The sequence below is a fragment of the Gadus chalcogrammus genome, chromosome 10, assembly GCF_026213295.1.
Source record: "Gadus chalcogrammus isolate NIFS_2021 chromosome 10, NIFS_Gcha_1.0, whole genome shotgun sequence".
Lineage (NCBI taxonomy): Eukaryota > Metazoa > Chordata > Actinopteri > Gadiformes > Gadidae > Gadus > Gadus chalcogrammus.
In genome coordinates, this window is record NC_079421.1 from 833,994 (window position 1) to 854,717 (window position 20,724).

General features: G+C 49.1%; 1 protein-coding gene across 1 annotated transcript in view; it reads right to left on the reverse strand.

Moving 5' to 3' along the window:
* Positions 1-20,724, reverse strand: part of mgat4b (alpha-1,3-mannosyl-glycoprotein 4-beta-N-acetylglucosaminyltransferase B) — a 44,523-nt gene that overhangs the window by 13,897 nt on the left and 9,902 nt on the right. Inside the window, exons 3-9 of the mRNA XM_056601117.1 lie at positions 17,145-17,267; positions 14,617-14,731; positions 7,097-7,227; positions 6,126-6,233; positions 3,873-4,066; positions 2,254-2,332; positions 1,531-1,618 (exon numbers count right to left, since the gene is read on the reverse strand). Of these exons, the coding sequence (XP_056457092.1) occupies positions 1,531-1,618; positions 2,254-2,332; positions 3,873-4,066; positions 6,126-6,233; positions 7,097-7,227; positions 14,617-14,731; positions 17,145-17,267 (838 nt within the window). The remainder of the gene's footprint in view (positions 1-1,530; positions 1,619-2,253; positions 2,333-3,872; positions 4,067-6,125; positions 6,234-7,096; positions 7,228-14,616; positions 14,732-17,144; positions 17,268-20,724) is intronic.

Consider the following 20,724-nt stretch of genomic DNA (forward strand, 5'->3'; position numbering starts at 1 on the left):
ATGTGTTTCATGTGTGAATTGGCAGCGTGTCCTCGTTGTGTAACAGAATAATTCTAGCGTAACCAATGAGGTTACAATGGTTCACACATTCAATGTGAGCACTGTTCAGGTAGCTTCATAAGCCAGTGACACACACCAGCCAAAATATATACTGATACGCAATGATGACCATTTCAACACAGACAATGTATCCAGCAGTCGCAATAATTCCTATGCCAGTGAGCATGGTCGGTTTGGCTCAATACGACCAAACGCGATTCATATCCTTGGCAGGAGGATAGTGTAGTTGCTAAGAGTGTTCAACCCCCATCTGAATGGTACCGTGTAGGATATTCCAGTTAGTCACCTGGCAGGAATCCTTGAGCAAGGCCTGAGCCCTACCTGCTCTGCAATGATGGAAGTATCCGAGTTCACTCTGAGATTATACTAAGGCGGGAGCTGAGGGTTGAATCAGGTGTTGGGTTTCTTTCGAGACTTCATGCAGCTTGACAGCTCTGAGGATCTGCAACATCGGGATCACTGGTGCTCAACATCTCGGCTGCGTGCGGACTCTGCTCACCACAATCCCAAAATTACAAAAACCTACACGTCTCTTAAGAACAATGCCAGGTCTGCGTGAAGTTCTTGAGAGGACTACTAATGGCTAAAGGCTACAAGGCTTGACATGCAGGACTGGATGGCAACAGCCCACACCCTCTGGAGTGGCTGCTTGGGGGAGTTTACAACTTATCGATGGAAGTAGTTAAAAACAGGAGATGAAATTTCAATGAGGCTGACTATACTCACTGAAAGTCTAAAATGCACTACACTAATCGCTATTTCGTTAAGATTAAATGAAGGTCAACTCAACGTTCCCTCAAGCCCCCTTCCCACAACCCTCTTCCCGCCCCATATCGCATCCAAGTCAAAGGGGATGGGAGTCAATGCCGACCGCCATTCATTGTGTCTGGCGGGGCCAGGCTGTAAGTCCTGACCAATTCATGAAAGCAATTGTGCAGGTGCTTGCATGCATTCGTGGGGGTGTGGGTGTGTGTGCTTGCGTGCGTGCGTGCGTGCGTGCGTGCGTGCGAGAGAGAGAGAGAGAGAGCGAGAGAGACCCAATGTCTGGTTCTCTGAATGGAAGCATTTGACCTGGAACAATGTGATATGTTATGTACAATCTATGTGTAAAGGAACAACAGAGAGAGAGTTCTGTAGAAAGCCAAACTAATTGGTGGAGAAAAAACAAAAGCAGAGGAATGTGGGCTGCATACTCTGACCCAAAAAAACCATGACATCACTGCTAGTATGCTACAGGCTACGGTTAGCTTGCATATGCTAGCGGCTGCATTATAACAAGCGGGAGAGTAGGAGGAGGAGGCGAAGGGGGTATTGTTTATATATATACACAGTGATATGACTGGACTCTGGCTAGTCTGCTATAGGTCCTCTCCTCCCTGCACCATGTGTGTGTGCCAGTACGAGCAGGTCAAATACACGAAAGAGTTTCTGCTCTGTTGACCTACAGGTCGTAACAACAGCATGACTCACCGATACAGATGAAGCCGTCTTCTGTTCTATGGTACCTTGGAGTCTTCTCTGTCCCCTCCCTTAAGGCCTCCTTCTCCCCTTGGATGTTCTGATGGAAGAACACACAAACATTAATGCAAGACACCCACCTTGAATATAATCCGGCTATTCAACGCAGGGGTTATAGTTGATCCTTTTTAAAAATAGCCCTGCTGGGAACCCCAACCCCAACCCCTTCTCCCTCTCCCTCTCCCCCTCCCTCTCCCCCTCCCTCTCCCTTCTCCCTTCTCCCTCTCCCTTCTCCCTCTCCCTCTCCGTCTCCCTCTCCCTTCTCCCTCTCCCTTCTCCCTCTCTCCCTCTCCCCCTCCCCCTCTCTTCTCCCTCTCCTTTCTCCCTCTCCCTCTCCTCTCCCTTCTCCCTCTCCCTCTCTCCCTCCCCTCTCCCTCTCCCTCTCCCTTCTCCCTCTCCCTCTCCCTCTCCCTCACCCTTCTCCCTCTCCCTCTCCCTCTCCAGTTCCGGTCCAGTTCTCTGGACACAGGACCCTGGTCTTACGATGCACCGGGTCTCACTCTCAGTCCCAGCATTACCCGGCTTCTCCAGTGACCACATGAGCTTGCATTTCACTTCTCTGTCTGACATGCAAATCCCTGTCAACAACACCTGGCTTACAGGGCTAAAGGCCTAGGTCCAGTTTCACGCATCGAGTTCAAAAGCGAAACCTGTCTGTGTTTGTGTGATACTCACATCAAATGGCAGCACCTCCACCGACGTGTTGTAGAGTTTGTCTCCCGGATGTTCAATATTCCCACTCCGAAAGAAATATCTGGCAGAGGAAGTGAGAAATAACGAGAGAAAAAGAGAGACAGCCGGAGTGAGTGACATATAGAGTTCACCGCAGGCCCAACGGTCCACAGAACCCTATTCCCTGACTGCTCTAGTTGAATCATGATGTCATTTTCATGTTTTAATTAAATCATACAAATTAGCCTTGGACTTGGGGCTCATGAGAAAGAGGAAAGGGAGGAGTGACGAGAAAGAGAGAGAGCGCTTGAGAGGGCTAGAGAGAGAGCGAGAGAGAGAGACAGTGGCGTACAGAGAGGGACAGAGAGAGAGAGAGAGAGAGAGAGAGAGAGAGAGAGAGAGAGAGAGAGAGCGAGAGAGAGAGACAGTGGCGTACAGAGAGAGACAGAGAGAGAGAGAGAGAGAGAGAGAGAGAGAGAGAGCGAGAGAGAGAGAGAGCTCCGTACAGAGAGAGAGAGAGAGAGAGAGAGAGAGAGAGAGAGACAGTGGCGTACAGAGAGGGACAGAGAGAGAGAGAGAGAGAGAGAGAGAGAGAGAGAGAGAGAGAGAGAGAGAGAGGTGTACAGAGAGGGACAGAGAGAGAGAGAGAGAGAGACAGTGGCGTACAGAGAGGGACAGAGAGAGAGAGCGAGAGAGAGACAGTGGCGTACAGAGAGGGACAGAGAGAGAGAGCGAGAGAGAGACAGTGGCGTACAGAGAGGGACAGAGAGAGAGAGCGAGAGAGAGACAGTGGCGTACAGAGAGGGACAGAGAGAGAGAGCGAGAGAGAGACAGTGGCGTACAGAGAGGGACAGAGAGAGAGAGAGAGAGAGAGACAGTGGCGTACAGAGAGGGACAGAGAGAGAGAGAGAGAGAGACAGTGGCGTACAGAGAGGGACAGAGAGAGAGAGCGAGAGAGAGACAGTGGCGTACAGAGAGGGACAGAGAGAGAGAGCGAGAGAGAGACAGTGGCGTACAGAGAGGGACAGAGAGAGAGAGCGAGAGAGAGACAGTGGCGTACAGAGAGGGACAGAGAGAGAGAGAGAGAGAGAGACAGTGGCGTACAGAGAGGGACAGAGAGAGAGAGCGAGAGAGAGACAGTGGCGTACAGAGAGGGACAGAGAGAGAGAGAGAGAGAGAGACAGTGGCGTACAGAGAGGGACAGAGAGAGAGAGCGAGAGAGAGACAGTGGCGTACAGAGAGGGACAGAGAGAGAGAGAGAGAGAGAGACAGTGGCGTACAGAGAGGGACAGAGAGAGAGAGCGAGAGAGAGACAGTGGCGTACAGAGAGGGACAGAGAGAGAGGCCATTGGTCCCATTTCCTGGTAGCTCAGCCAAACTAGGTCAACCATTCTGCTGAATCAGCAGTTTCAATATAAACTAATATAATTCCCCAAAATACACACACAGACACACTCGGTACACACGCTACAAAAAACATGGTACACAGCCCCACACACACACACACACACACACACACACACACACACACACACACACACACACACACACACACACACACACACACACACACACACACACACACACACACACCCCCCCAAAACACCCGACCCATTACCCACTTCTCGATGCGGACGGGGGTGAAGAAGCGCATGCGGATGAAGTCCCCGGCCACAGGGGTGAAGGCCCAGAAGAAGTCCTCTCCCAGGTAGGCCTTCTCCAGGGTGAAGTGCTGGTAGGTCTTCAGGCTGGTGGTCACCTCCGCCAGTGGGTTAGCGTGGCCTTTGTGGAGGGTCTGCTTCCCAAAGTCCTTGTCCTGGAACCAGGTTGAGGGTCAGGGTGAAGGGTCAGGGTGAAGGGTCAGGGTGAAGGGTCAGGGTGAAGGGTCAAGGTAAAGGGTCAGGGTGAAGGGTCAGGGTGAAGGGTCAGGGTGAGGGTCAGGGTGAAGGGTCAGGGTGAAGGGTCAAGGTGAAGGGTCAGGGTGAAGGGTCAGGGTGAAGGGTCAGGTTGAGGGTCAGGGTGAAGGGTCAGGGTGAAGGGTCAGGGTGAAGGGTCAAGGTGAAGGGTCAGGTTGAGGGTCAGGGTGAAGGGTCAGGGTGAAGGGTCAGGGTGAAGGGTCAGGGTGAAGGGTCAGGGTGAAGGGTCAAGGTGAAGGGTCAGGGTGAAGGGTCAGGGTGAAGGGTCAGGGTGAAGGGTCAGGGTGAAGGGTCAGGGTGAAGGGTCAGGGTGAAGGGTCAGGGTGAAGGGTCAGGGTGAAGGGTCAGGGTGAAGGGTCAGGGTGAAGGGTCAAGGTGAAGGGTCAGGGTGAAGGGTCAGGGTGAAGGGTCAGGTTGAGGGTCAGGGTGAAGGGTCAGGGTGAAGGGTCAGGGTGAAGGGTCAGGGTGAAGGGTCAGGGTGAAGGGTCAGGGTGAAGGGTCAAGGTGAAGGGTCAGGGTGAAGGGTCAGGGTGAAGGGTCAGGGTGAAGGGTCAGGGTGAAGGGTCAGGTTGAGGGTCAGGGTGAAGGGTCAGGGTGAAGGGTCAAGGTGAAGGGTCAGGGTGAAGGGTCAGGGTGAAGGGTCAGGGTGAAGGGTCAGGGTGAAGGGTCAGGGTGAGGGTCAGGGTGAAGGGTCAGGGTGAGGGTCAGGGTGAAGGGTCAGGGTGAAGGGTCAGGGTGTGGAGGAGGGCGAGCCGGAGAGCAGGTTTTAAGATGGCTTGAACTACGTGATACATTTCGTTGGGATGGGACATTGAGTGGTTCTGCTTCTGCTGACGAAAATCGGAAACAAAACGGGGGACAGGATATCCCAACGGCGGGAGCGTTTGATGCTCAGGTTTACCTGGAACGATTCCAGGTCTACCTGGAATCCTTGGCTAGAAGGCCCTATCCCTACCTGCTCCTCATGACATGACACATTGAGTTGCTCTGAATAAAAGCATCTGCAGAGTGACAAAATAGCAAGAATCTACAGCTTTCTTGTCTTTATTTCCTATGGACTGGTACGGCTCCTGGACCAGTGGAACCGCTCAGTGTACTTAGCTAGTGCGGTACCCGGGGTTCAATCCCATCCACAAAGTGCTGAGCAGGGGTTCAGAGAGATCAATACTTAATTGATGGGGTCGTGCGGTGCGGGTCGGCGTGGCGATAGCTCTTAACACAGAGAACAGAGGCATTAAGCTGACAGCCTCTGGACGCACACTGCTGGACGGACTTCTGATGGGAATCAGATGAAACCCGTACCGGCTGAGATGAACACATGCCTTGCAGTTTGGAAACTTTACTTACTACACTACTTCTCTTGAGGCGGTAGAGACGAACCCAGGACTATTCCTGTTTTCTTTCAACACAACCTGCAAGCTCCCCCACTACATATCGACGTCTCATCGAAAACGTTGTCAATACATTGTTGAAATGATAGACTCGAATATGCAGACAAAACCACAACTAGCAAGACATCTTCAGCACACAAAAATACTTAACTTCTGCAGCGGAAAGCAATGCCGGCTGAAATGATGGTTAGTGTACTGTGACTGCCTCTATATACTGTGTGTACTGTATACACTCTTCGTCCCTAGGAGCTGCCTAATTCAATCATTGTATTAGCAGTAAACACTCTAAAGTACAGTGTTTACTGCTAATCACCAGTAGCTTGAAGACATTAGTATACTTTTTGTAATGATTATTGGTGACTTATAACATCAACACATGAAGGTTTGATTGGGGAAGGACACACACACACACACACACACACACACACACACACACACACACACACACACACACACACACACACACACACACACAGACACACACACACACACACACACACACACACACACACACACACACACACACACACACACACACACACACACACACACACACACACAGGTGTACCTTGAGTTTCTGGATCTTCCCAGCGAGGGAGGAATGGGTGCCTACATGCTGGAACAGAGATGGTTTGAACCGAATCCTCAGGTTGGCCTTCTGTCTGTCACAATGTTTCTGTTAGAGAGAGCGAGAGAGAGAGGTGAGAGTGAGAGGTGATGGTTTGGGAGTATAATTAGTTGTATTGTATATATTTTACATGAAATAGTATTTGGGCCTAGAGGGTAAGTGAGAAGGGAAGGAATATGTCGATTGTACAGTTCATAAATTGTAGAGTGTGTTTTGTAACTAAGTCTCAGGCCCACTTGAGTATAGTGTGTGGGAACAAGAGCACACTACAACATAACAGCGGTGAAAGCATGACAAATGATAAAACAGAATATAAATATATATACAACTCTACTCTATTTTTAAAGAGGACGACCACACCAAGAGTGCACAACAATGACAGCATGTTAAGTATGTTAATCCTTTCTGCTGTCTAGTCACCAAAAAGTCTAATGAAAACCGAGACAGTACATAAAGCTCTAGTAGACTGTATTGTGATTCCTTGGTACTCGTAAATTGTCTTTCTAAAGCGGTCAGCATACTTCAAAAGAAACTTCAGATACAAATAAATCACGCCCTCCTTGCTCTTCCTGATAGTCACACACAATGTTTGCATTGCTGTCATCCGCATCTCGCCAAACGGATTTTTCGGCATGAGGTTTGCTGAACGCTTTAGATGGGATATTATCGAAAGCTTTGTTTTTTTTCTCTCTGTGATATGATGTGGCTGTTGCTAGGAGACCATGGAGCTATAGGAGCAGTGTTGCTTCACATCCTTCAATGAGTGTCACCTGCTATTTCTAACTTCCGATAAACTTCTGACAGCGCCAGAGCATTATAAATCTGAAAACATCGCCTTCATAGCTTTCAAGGTAAGGTAGCAGGGTGGGGGTTGGATCACATGTGCACATCCGAAGGTGACTGAAACTCACCGCGTCCTTCTCTGGATTGCACACCTTGACCCACATGATGTGATCCAGCAGCCAATCGATGGGCTTGTCTTTGTAGAACATCAACATGAACTCCACGATGAGCGACAGGTCTATCGACTTGAACATCTTACCTGGGGAAAGAGGAGACACAGATTCAGATTGAGAAGTGTTTGGACTGCGCTGTGCTGGCCGTCACCATCTATGTTTCCACTGTGAGTTCAACAGAAAGTTTCCACCACAGCGCGTGCTGGTTTGACCTTCCGCTGGCGGTCATATTAAACCCTGTGGTAGCAGAGCTGTGCTGGCTGTAAACAACGTTTAAAAACCCCTGCAGACAGAACGGGCCATCTGTTTAAATTGAGACGAAAAAACGTAGGCATACTCCATTAGTACACTTGTGGGTTTACTGGGCGGTTCCTAGTGTCTAAAGGAACTAAATGTTGGGTTAACTGGACGGGCTGGGATTAAATTGGGACTATTTCATGAAAGGTTTCCCAGATGAAGGAGGACAACCAAAGCACAGAGGCCTCAGGCTTCACCGCTCAATCGGGTTCAGTTCAAAGATGTATTGATATTACAAACATTGCACGCGCGCACACAGACACACACACACGCACGCTCATACACACACACACAAGCTCATACACACGAACACATACACACACAAACATTGGTTAATTTGACAGCCCTCATTTTTATACAATCTCTGCCCTCTCTCCGGGAGCAATGAAACATGACTATTATGTATTGCCTTATTCTACTACATTAGGTTTGATCGATAAATCCCTGTTAGATATTTAATTGCTAGGAGAAAAACAAACAATAAGTGAAGCAGAAACACAGCCAGCTAATCCCGGGCTGATAACTCACTCTAATCCGCGCTGCTTTAAAAGCTCAGTAACTGGCAGCTGCCCAGACAAAAACCCACTGCCCTGAAAAATTCCTTTCTACCCTGATATCAACCCCTCCACCTTGACAAATACCCCACTACTCTGAACCCCCCCCCCTCCCACCTTGACAAATACCCCACTACTCTGAACCCCCCCCCCTCCCACCTTGACAAATACCCCACTACTCTGAACTCCCCCCCCCCTCCACCCTGACAAATACCCCACTACTCTGAACTCCCCCCCCCCCCCACCCTGACAAATACCCCACTACTCTGAACCCCCCCCCCTCCCACCCTGACAAATACCCCACTACTCTGAACTCCCCCCCCCCCCCCCACCCTGACAAATACCCCACTACTCTGAACTCCCCCCCCACCCTGACAAATACCCCACTACACTGAACTCCCCCCCCCTCCCACCCTGACAAATACCCCACTACTCTGAACTCCCCCCCCCCCCCCCCACCCTGACAAATACCCCACTACTCTGAACTCCCCCCCCCTCCCACCCTGACAAATACCCCACTACTCTGAACTCCCCCCCCCTCCCACCCTGACCCACTACTCTGAAGAAACCTCTCCCCTGAACTATAGTACAGTAGCTATGCTGGGCCTCAAGGTATTTGCTTCTCGCCTAACCACAGTGGTTCAGACCTACAGGGTTCTACGTTGACTGCGTGATATGTGACAGACGGTGTTATCCCTTGATAGATGGTTCCTCCAATCGCCTGCCAATAAACCTGCCCCTCTCCAAACAGTTTTGAACGATGGCTTCCCAGATGGCTCTGTATAGCAAACCATCTGGCGCATCAGCTTCTGACAAAAAAAACCTGAAACAATACCCCTATACCTTCATATCTACCCTGAATAAATACCTTGATATCTGCCCGTCTACCCAGAAAGAATAACCCCTCTATCCTGAAAGAATACCCCCATACCTTCATATCTACCCCTCTACCCTTAAAGAATACCCCCATACCTTCATATTTACCCCTCTATCCTGAAAGAATACCCCCATACCTTCATATCTACCCCTCTATCCTGAAAGAATACCCCCATACCTTCATATCAACCCCTCTACCCTTAAAGAATACCCCCATACCTTCATATCTACCCCTCTATCCTGAAAGAATACCCCCATACCTTCATATCTACCCCTCTACCCTTAAAGAATACCCCCATACCTTCATATCTACCCCTCTATCCTGAAAGAATACCCCCATACCTTCATATCTACCCCTCTATCCTGAAAGAATACCCCCATACCTTCATATCTACCCCTCTATCCTGAAAGAATACCCCCATACCTTCATATCTACCCCTCTATCCTGAAAGAATACCCCCATACCTTCATATCAACCCCTCTACCCTTAAAGAATACCCCCATACCTTCATATCTACCCCTCTATCCTGAAAGAATACCCCCATACCTTCATATCTACCCCTCTATCCTGAAAGAATACCCCCATACCTTCATATCTACCCCTCTATCCTGAAAGAATACCCCCATACCTTCATATCTACCCCTCTATCCTGAAAGAATACCCCCATACCTTCATATCTACCCCTCTATCCTGAAAGAATACCCCCATACCTTCATATCTGCCCCTCTATCCTTAAAGAATACCCCCATACCTTCATATCAACCCCTCTACCCTGAAAGAATACCCCCATACCTTCATATCTACCCCTCTATCCTGAAAGAATACCCCCATACCTTCATATCAACCCCTCTATCCTGAAAGAATACCCCCATACCTTCATATCAACCCCTCTATCCTGAAAGAATACCCCCATACCTTCATATCTGCCCCTCTATCCTGAAAGAATACCCCCATACCTTCATATCTACCCCTCTATCCTGAAAGAATACCCCCATACCTTCATATCAACCCCTCTATCCTGAAAGAATACCCCCATACCTTCATATCTACCCCTCTATCCTTAAAGAATACCCCCATACCTTCATATCTACCCCTCTACCCTGAAAGAATACCCCCATACCTTCATATCTACCCCTCTATCCTGAAAGAATACCCCCATACCTTCATATCTACCCCTCTATCCTGAAAGAATACCCCCATACCTTCATATCTACCCCTCTATCCTGAAAGAATACCCCCATACCTTCATATCTACCCCTCTATCCTGAAAGAATACCCCCATACCTTCATATCTACCCCTCTATCCTGAAAGAATACCCCCATACCTTCATATCAACCCCTCTACCCTTAAAAATAAACCCCATCTTCCTATCGGAGACTCCCCCCTGAAACAACTCGTTTTTTTTCAACTACTTTGAAAACAGAGCTCTCTACTATCGACCCCTCTTTCCTGACAAATATACAGCTGATATATATCTTTATATTATTGTATTTATCTAACTTCCTCCCAGGTATTCAGGGTCGGATCGTTGAATATGATTAGTGGACAGTTTCCATGGAAGCATTCCTTCGATGTCTCCTCTAATGAGGGTCTTCTCCGAGACTGCTATGGTAGATCCAGAGAGCGAGAGATAGAGAGAGGTAGAAGAAGATGGGGGAGAGAGAGCGAGAGAATTTCTTGCACGATGGGTTTACTCAGAAACCTATTAGAGTGGAGAAGCAAAAGGTCTTGGGACAGAAAGTGATGCTGTGTATTTTATGCGTGTGAAAATGAGTAAGGCAGACAGATGGGTACATGAGAGAGAGAGAGAGAGAGAGAGAGAGAGAGAGAGAGAGAGAGAGAGAGAGAGAGAGAGAGAGAGAGAGAGAGAGAGAGACTATGGAGTGGGGGTTTTCTATGAGAATCTGTCTCAGGAAAACGAAAGATAGTGAAACGAAAAAGAACATAAAGCAATAATACTCTATTCTCATCCATCTCATCCATATCTAATGCATGTCTTACTTGCATTCATTATTCATATGATGATTTGTTTACATTGTCTTCACTTCACACTGATGTAAGGAATAGTGATAATTGAATATTGTTGGTTTATATCGTGGCTTGGATTGTGTGTACTTATTAACTCATTATGATGACTAGTTAAGATATATAATATATCTCCACATGATGGGTTGAATATTAAAGAGAAGAAGAAAGAACTGGGGAGGAGAACGCAAGTCAGATATTTGAACATGCACTATCTGACATTAGCAGATAAGCGGATGAATAGCGGCCTGTGTCTCTTCTGAACGTTCCTGTAGAGCTGCCTTCTGACCAAACCGACAGCCCTCAGTACCCTTGTTCCCACGAGGTTTGAGGGTTCCCATAAGACTTTAGAATCTCAACCAAACACGCGTCTAAATCCTCTAAATCCTAGATCTCACGTGGTACAAAGACATTGTGGCAAACAGGAATCTGCATGTGCACAGGTAAGCATGCACACACTAACACACACACACAGACACATACATATAGGCACACAAACACACACATGCTTGGTAGAATTACATGGTAAAAGTAGTATTAATCAGACAGTCCAATACTCTGGATGTATGTACTGCGTGTATATGTAGGTACATGTACAAGATCGCACAAAAATACATTGGAGAAAACTATTATTATTCACACAAAAGAAAATACATACTGCCAAAGCTTTTTTGCCCACAAAACAAAACTTGAATACACACACAAACAAACCCAGGAAAATTAAAAACCAAAACACACACAGACAAGTTTAAGTTAGTCACAAGACCACACACACACCTCCTCTCTATGAACATATAGTGTGTGAGTGTATGGCTGAGCTGGTTTCACGGGCTAATGAGCCCAGGAGCCACGACTCTGGGTCTCATGATGAGCTGATGGCTTAACAAGGGTGTGTGTGTGTGTGTGTGTGTGTGTGTGTGTGTGTGTGTGTGTGTGTGTGTGTGTGTGTGTGTGTGTGTGTGTGTGTGTGTGTGTGTGTGTGGGTTCTAGTCAGAACGAGTGTGTGTTTCTTATACACAACAATTTACTAGTTGACCTATAACAACAGTCAGAAAGAAATATCACACACACACACACACACACACACACACACACACACACACACACACACACACACACACACACACACACACACACACACACACACACACACACACACACACACACACACACACACACACACACACACACACCAAGAGAACGATAATCTGGAAGCGTAACCGGTCCCAGCCCAAGAGCAGAGACTGGTTCACGCTGAGACCCAGACGAGGGGTCCAGAGACTGGTGTGTGTTCACGCTGAGACCCAGACGAGGGGTCCAGAGACTGGTGTGTGTTCACGCTGAGACCCAGACGAGGGGTCCAGAGACTGGTGTGTGTTCACGCTGAGACCCAGACGAGGGGTTCAGAGACTGGTGTGTGTTCACGCTGAGACCCAGACGAGGGGTCCAGAGACTGGTGTGTGTTCACGCTGAGACCCAGACGAGGGGTCCAGAGACTGGTGTGTGTTCACGCTGAGACCCAGACGAGGGGTCCAGAGACTGGTGTGTGTTCACGCTGAGACCCAGACGAGGGGTCCAGAGACTGGTGTGTGTTCACCCTGAGACCCAGACGAGGGGTTCAGAGACTGGTGTGTGTTCACGCTGAGACCCAGACGAGGGGTTCAGAGACTGGTGTGTGTTCACGCTGAGACCCAGACGAGGGGTTCAGAGACTGGTGTGTGTTCACGCTGAGACCCAGACGAGGGGTTCAGAGACTGGTGTGTGTTCACGCTGAGACCCAGACGAGGGGTTCAGAGACTGGTGTGTGTTCACGCTGAGACCCAGACGAGGGGTTCAGAGACTGGTGTGTGTTCACGCTGAGACCCAGACGAGGGGTTCAGAGACTGGTGTGTGTTCACGCTGAGACCCAGACGAGGGGTTCAGAGACTGGTGTGTGTTCACGCTGAGACCCAGACGAGGGGTTAAGAGACTGGTGTGTGTTCACTCTGAGACCCAGACGAGGGGTTCAGAGACTGGTGTGTGTTCACGCTGAGACCCAGACGAGGGGTCAGAGACTGGTGTGTGTTCACGCTGCGACCCAGACGAGGGGTCAGAGACTGGTGTGTGTTCACGCTGAGACCCAGACGAGGGGTTCAGAGACTGGTGTGTGTTCACGCTGAGACCCAGACGAGGGGTTCAGAGACTGGTGTGTGTTCACGCTGAGACCCAGACGAGCCCTCGGGGATCTCGGGATGCGCAGACACAGTGGCTTCGCTGTGGCCCTCTAAACCCAACCGGCTCCCCGCAGCTGCAAGGCCTGGCCCCTGTGTGCTGTCGAAGCCAGTTCCCCCCGAGGCCACCACCACATCCACCACCATCCCCAGCCCCACCATCAACCCCGGCCAGGCAGACACGGAGAACCTCGTCCAGATCAACGAGGACATGAGAGATTCACCACACTACCCGTGTGGTGAATCTCTCAGAGTCGGGTCTCGGCCGATTGCCAGAGATCGTCCCGATGTGGTGCGACTGGTGACTCGGCGCACAAAGCTGCTTAGTTTTACTTTGCGGGACCGAAGATCATCTTGCCCTAAGGCAGGGGCACAGACGTCAGCAGAGTAAAATGTTAAAATACATTGCTATGGTTATTTCGGTTGCTTAATCTAATTGGTTTCAGTTTCCGGTTCAGAAGGTTATCTGCAGTCACTAGAGCGATAGTCTGTTTGCTTATTAGCAACTCAAAAGTTATAACTTGGAGAAAAATACATTCATTACTTATTCAGCTCTTATATTTTTTACACTCTGGGAATGTCTAATTCTGTTAAGAGAACTAGAAGTTATCCTTAATACACCTTTCGGTAGACCGAATTCTAATCTCTTTCAGAAGTTCCTGAGAACAAGAATAATCCATGTTCTTGTTGCACATCAGCGAGCCGGGTTTCCCCCATGGCTGCTCGTCCACTGAATGGATAAAAGCAATCGATTGGTATGGAGTATAATTGGAGAGCAAGGTCAAACAGAAGGGCTGGCACTTTAATTAATTGGTGGATTAAGTTCACTAAAGGTGGCCTTTTGAGTCACTGAACCAGCCAGTCTGCAGTTAAGAATCAGCAGAGTTAACAGAGAGTTAACATTTGTAATTCACCAAGTTCTAGATATCAATGGATGTCGCCAAAGTAGTCCATCGGATGGAACCCCGCTGCCAAACCATTCTCACAACTCAAACTTAATGCAGTTTACATATATTTGGCTATTATTTAGTTATTTAGGATACATTTTTTATCCAAAGCACCGACAGGGAATTCAGATAAAGGTGTTGTGTATTGAGGCTCGATGAATTGGTTATTCTCCTCTTGTGGCTTAGCGACATGCTAAGCTAGGTGTGTTGGTTAACCTTGTATTTTGGATAGGCTACATGCTAAGCTAGGTATGTTGGTTAACCTTGTCGCGTTGATGGTTACATGCTAAACTGGGTGGGTTGGCTAACCTTGTAGTGTTGCTGCTAAGCTAGGTGCTTTGGTTTACATTGTCTCATGGCTAGGCTAAATGCTAGGCTATGTGTAACGGTTATCCTATTATATGCTACATGCTAATCCAGCTGTGTTGGTGATCCTTATCTAGCTTGTGGCTAGGCTACATGCTATGCTAGGTGAGTTGGTTAGCCTTGGCATTTGGGTGAAGGAACATGCCCGGATCGCTGCATGGTTATCCTCGTTAAAGGGGTTAGGTGCGTTGCTCTCACCGATGAAGCCCAGCTGGGAGAACTCCAGGATCATCCAGTCCTCTAGGGGCTGCTGGAGGGCAAAGTTCTTCATGGTGGTGAAGTAGTTGGGCCGGGCCACGATGTCATCCTCCAGCTGGGAGGGAGAACCACAGAAGGAGATAGGAGGGGGGGTGGGAGGGGAGGGGGGGAGAGGAGGAGAGGGGAGGGGAGGAGAGGAGGGGAGGTGGGGAGAGGAGGGAGGGGAGGGGAGGGGAGGGGAGGGGAGGGGAGGGGAGGGGAGGAGGAGGTGGGGAGAGGAGGGAGGGGAGGGGAGGGGAGGAGGGGGGGGGAGGGGAGGAGGGGGGGGGAGGGGAGAGGAGGGGAGGGGAGGGGAGGGGAGGGGAGGGGAGGGGAGGGGGGAGGGGAGAGGAGAGGAGGGGAGGAGAGGGGAGGGGACGTGGGGAGAGGAGAGGAGGGGAGGAGAGGAGGGGAGGAGAGGAGGGGAGGAGAGGAGGGGAGGAGAGGAGAGGAGGGGAGGAGAGGAGAGGAGGGGAGGGGAGGGGGGGAGAGGAGAGGAGGGGAGGGGAGGGGAGGGGAGGGGAGGGGAGGGGAGAGGAGAGGAGGGGAGGAGAGGGGGGGAGGGAGGGGAGGGGAGGGGAGGAGAGGGGAGAGGAGGGGAGGGGAGGTGGGGAGAGGAGAGGAGGGGAGGAGGGGAGAGGAGGGAGGGGAGGAGAGAGGAGGGGAGAGGAGGCAGGGAAGAGGAGAGCATATAACAACAGAGGAGGGTAGAGAAGAGGAGGGAGGAGAGAAGGATGCAGGAGGAGAGAACCAGAGAAATAAAGAGCAGAGGAGATGAGGGAACCAGTGAAAACGTACTCAAGATTTATTGGCCTCTTAATAAATGTCTGTAAGTGTGTGTGAACAAGGGTGTGTATTAGGTGTGTGACAATGCAATACATCTGCTTTTAACCCTAATTAGACACTAGTAGTTGTAATTTGCAGCGGTGGGGTTGTGTGATTGCCAACATATGGTCCAAACTGCTCCGTAATTGAACCCTATTGGGCAGTAAATACCATTCAGAGTGGAAGGCGATTTAAAGTGAAGCCATAATGGTTCTTCCTATTAGTGCGACTGTAGGCTGCAATCTGGGGTAAATAAAATTACAGCCAAGCTAATGAAATAATGCAGATATTAGATCGCTGTGTGGCAGGACCGACGGCAGGAACAGAGAAAAGAAACAGAGGGAACACAAGAACTGGAATGTGTGTGTGTGTGTGTGTGTGTGTGTGTGTGTGTGTGTGTGTGTGTGTGTGTGTGTGTGTGTGTGTGTGTGTGTGTGTGTGTGTGTGTGTGTGTGTGTGTGTGTGTGTGAGCGTGTGAGAGAGAGAAAGGTGTTGTCAGAGAGTGTCAGATGTGTGTGGAGTGTGTTTGCTAGTGCTTGTCTGTTCTCTAGTCGGTGCTCTTGTTACCCTTAGCAACAACATCTCAAGCCAGACCTAGATAACCCCTACATCTGCCGACCTCGGCGGCATGAGACTGCCAGCATTTTCACCAACTTCCTGTGTCCTCATGGAGACACAGGAAGTAGATCCACACGCAGGCTTCATAGAGCCCAGGTGTATATCCACTTCCTCTCACTTAGAGGACTCCGCCTGGCAGTCATTACCATGTCCCACTCCAATCAGCATCCGCTCCTACAGGAACTAAGACACCTCCGTCCCGGTCGGATGCGACCGCGATGTCAAAAGAGAATCCGACTCTATGTTCCTGTCAGAGGCAGGGAGAGCTGCTTCACAACGCCTCAGAGAGCCCGGTTAGCTCCGTTAGGAAAGCACTGCGTTGGAGTCCGCCATCCCCCCCTCCTATCGGTTCAGTACACGGGGGGCATGGACCTGATAGCCCCATCAGAGCTGCTTATTGTGGAATAATATCAGCACTGTAAGCAGCTGTCCCAGTGGCTGAGGTGACAGAAGCCAGCAGAAGTGAGTACTTTTTTCCCCTCCCAAAACACACAATAGGTTAAGGACTTTAAATGATAATGAAAATATTCAGGCAACAAGATAAACTTCTCCCCCCCAGATGGTGGAAATAGCATGCAGTATAGTATGCAGTATAGTATGCAGTATAGTATGCAGTATAGCATGCAGTAGATGGAGCCTGACATTACAGACCAATTCGCAACTGCGTATTTGTCTACAACATCTCATTTCGTGTCTGATTTGCTGAGCATCGTTATCAACGACCAAACGCCAAAAAAAAGCCTCCGGATGTAATTGGATAGACCTACAACCAATCAGAGCCCCGAAACGTGTGAAACATGAAGAGTCCTCAAACTGGCCCCATATATTAGATAAACAGTTGTGATTGGCCCGACCGCAGGCCAGGTCTGCTGGATACCTGTCTGAGCAGGTGGGGAGCACGGGGCAGACGCATACACCAGAGCCAATAAAACAGGAGCTTCCAGGTTTGAGTGGATTCCGGACTACAGTGGTATAGAGGCAAGCGCTTGGCGTTCTTTATAGTTGTGGATTGTTTGGTCGTAGGGCCTGTGTGGTGGGGGGTCTACCTGCACATAGTATGTTCCTTTGGTCTGGGCGTACATCATGAGGAAGCAGTAGTCCAGGTTCTGCTTGGTCCGCCATCTGTTGGAACAGGAGCGGGAGCAGAGAAAAGAATCACTCAGCAGAGCCTAATACGATTTCCCTGAACGCCATTATCCAGCGTGTTACGACATTCAAGTGCATATTTCTTAGTGTGGGAGGACTCCCCCCTGTGGGAATCAAACCCTTAACCCTTGCAAGTTTAACGCCATGCTCTTAACGGTATAGTTTGACCAGACTGGCAGTTCAGGTTGGTTCAAGTGCAAGCTTTCTGCTCAGAAGCACGGAAATGGAAGATATCACCCCAAACAAAAGTCACTAATAGGCTCACACACACACACACACACACACACACACACACACACACACACACACACACACACACACACACACACACACACACACACACACACACACACACACACACACACACACACACACACACACACACACACACACACACACACACACACACAGAGCCAGCATCACACATCATCAACATGTGTTTTGGAACCAGGCTGTGCCAGTTCACAGAGCTTACAGCTCTGATTGAGTTGAACAGAACCAGATCGTTACCACACAGTCATATAAACACCAAGTGTTTTAATAAAAGTCCCTGTGTTTCACAGCTTCCTTTACACAGCCATGGAAATAATTATTGGACTCTTCTGAATTGCACGAGCTTGTTAGTAGCAGCGCATGCTGACACGCTCACACAATGATCAGAAAAAGCATTTCAGATAATAATTGGGTTGACAAATTGATTAGCTGAGCAGTTGGAGACAAACGTGTGTGCCATCCACACACTCCTGCACAAACAGACACACACACAGACACACACACAGACACAGACACAGACACTCACACACGCACGTCTCAAAAAGCAACCAGGGCAGACTCATCTCTTGAATGATATCTTGGTTTCTGAACCAATCAAATGACAGAGGCCTCAGGCCTCAATCTAAAAACAGGATTCTCAATTGCTCGCAAATGCTCACATGATCTCCCTGTTTAACCTAGGGATACATCTATTTCCGAAATAAATAGTGAAACCTTTTCAAATTGATCTCCTATAGAGTGATCACTGACAACTGACAGAGTGAGGGAACACGACCGGAGACAAAATAAAACTAAGTTGACGAAGACTCAACATGAGTTGCAGAGGGAAGACAAGGTTAGCATCCTTCTCGCGAGCGACACCAACTCAAGGGAAAGAGACCACCTCTGTCTCTCCCTCAACCCATATTTTCTCTCGGTAAAGGCCGTTACTTTGTCTCTGAAAGTCTCCTGTCAGTCTGCGTGTTTGTGGAGATTAGACAACACAGAAGGTAATCTCTAGTTCTCACAACAGGAGTCCAACATCATCGTTGTCTTCCTCTGGAACCTACTGAAAGCCACAAGAGCCCAATTCAATCTATGTGTGGACATACAGTGCTGTACAAACAGCCAGGGGACAGGGGGGATGTGGTCTGAAGCCAAGAGCAAACACAATGTTCAATATGTACTGGAGGATTAATGGGGACAGTGGAGCTGAAAGACAGCTAGTGAGAGGGTGTGATGTCTCCCACAGCGTTGTGCCGTGGCGGCGTGTGTTGACTCTCTCTACGCACGTATTGACCAAGACCTAATCCGTCAGACAAACACCCCACCTTAGCATCCACCATTATGCAAACGTGTTGGAGAGGCGGGGAGAGAGGACCAGACAGGAGGAGAGAGGAGAGGAGAAGAAAGGTAAGTGGAATAGAAGGAGACAGGGGAGGAGGGGAAGGAAGAGGAGGGCGAAGAAAGAAGATGAGGAGGAGGAGGTGAAATTCTCCTCAACTCTTGTATATTCTCTGTGCCTATTGCACGGAAAATGGAGAGGGTTCATCTCCTTACAATGCAGTAAATTGGATTTTGAAGCGCTATTAACTGCGACGCGTCAATAACCCACTATTGGGCCCCCCAAAGAAAGTACCCGAAGTAAAAGCATTTTACGAGAAATACAATTAAAAGAAAACAACCTCTGTACATGCTTCAGTCCCTCGGCTTCAATACAATGTTTTGCATTCTGGTCCCAAGCGGAAACTCAATTGCAACTAAGCTAGCGGCGCCGCGCTGAGCTAACAGCATCACAGCAAGCAGCTAACCACATCCCGGTGAAGGTGGAACTGTAATGTGTTGTGTCGAGTTGCTGTGGGTCTTTACGTGCGTTGATGGTTCCGGCGCAACAACATGATTCTGAGAGTAGGCAGAAATAGATCCATGGGAACCTGCTCGTCTTATCGATCAAAAGGTATCCCGGAGAATCGATCACGTAGGTGCACATCCGCTGTGGGGATGTGGAGACCCACGGCGTCGCTAGAGCGGCCATCCAATAGAGAACTATAACCAGGCTGCGAGCCAGCAGAGCCAAAGCAAACTAGCTCAATCCACACAAACATCTGGACATCATGTGCACTATATTTGGCTCGCAAAAGACTCGAGTCTGGCCGACAGGAGAGGGAGGATCAGAAGAATAGCCTTTGTTTTTATGAAATGATCAAGGGCTATGTCAAATAAGAAAAATAGCCCATCGTAGATTATTTTTTGGAAGTTCTAGTCCTTTAAAGGGTTGTTATCTGAGCAATAGGACTGCCCATTAGTGCCTAATTGATTAAATGGCGGGATTAAGTAAATATAAATAGACATTAGTGTCTAATTGATTTAAGCGGTTGATTGTGTTCTAACATATCAGTGGTTTTGTGAACAAAACCCAAATCTTCAGAGGATTGAAACACACACATGCACACACACACACACACACACACACACACACACACACACACACACACACACACACACACACACACACACACACACACACACACACACACACACACACACACACACACACACACACACACACACACACAGTGAACCAGCAACGGGACCGCTGGTTGGTATGCAGGATAAAAACCCAGAGGACCTAATTTAGGCCCAATGTGTCGCCCACTGAGACGGAACGTGAGGCCAGTGACCATGGTAACAGAGGCTGAGAGAGAGAGATTCTCAATTTTAATGAAACTACTTTTAATAACTCTGACTGGAACTTTTGAGATTGTGCATGCAGCGGGACAAGAGGCACCTGCACACACACACACACACACACACACACACACACACACACACACACACACACACACACACACACACACACACACACACACACACACACACACACACACACACACACACACACACACACACACCCTCTTGCACAGCTGCAAGGGAAGGCTGGTGTGGATTTCATCAGCCCATGCTCTCAACCTCTGGCCGCGTCCCACACACCGCCAATAGAGCAGGTTAGAGATGCGGTTATGATGGAGCCCGCTCTCCCTCTCAGAGTCGCCCTTTCATCTGACTTTTGATTTGTGATCGCTCTGTCTGTCCGTCTCCGATTCAAGCTCTTAAAATGATTGTTCTTTCCCAAATGATTCTCTCTCTCTCTCTCTCTCTCTCTCTCTCTCTCTCTCTCTCTCTCTCTCTCTCTCTCTCTCTCTCTCTCTCTCTCTCTCTCTCTCTCTC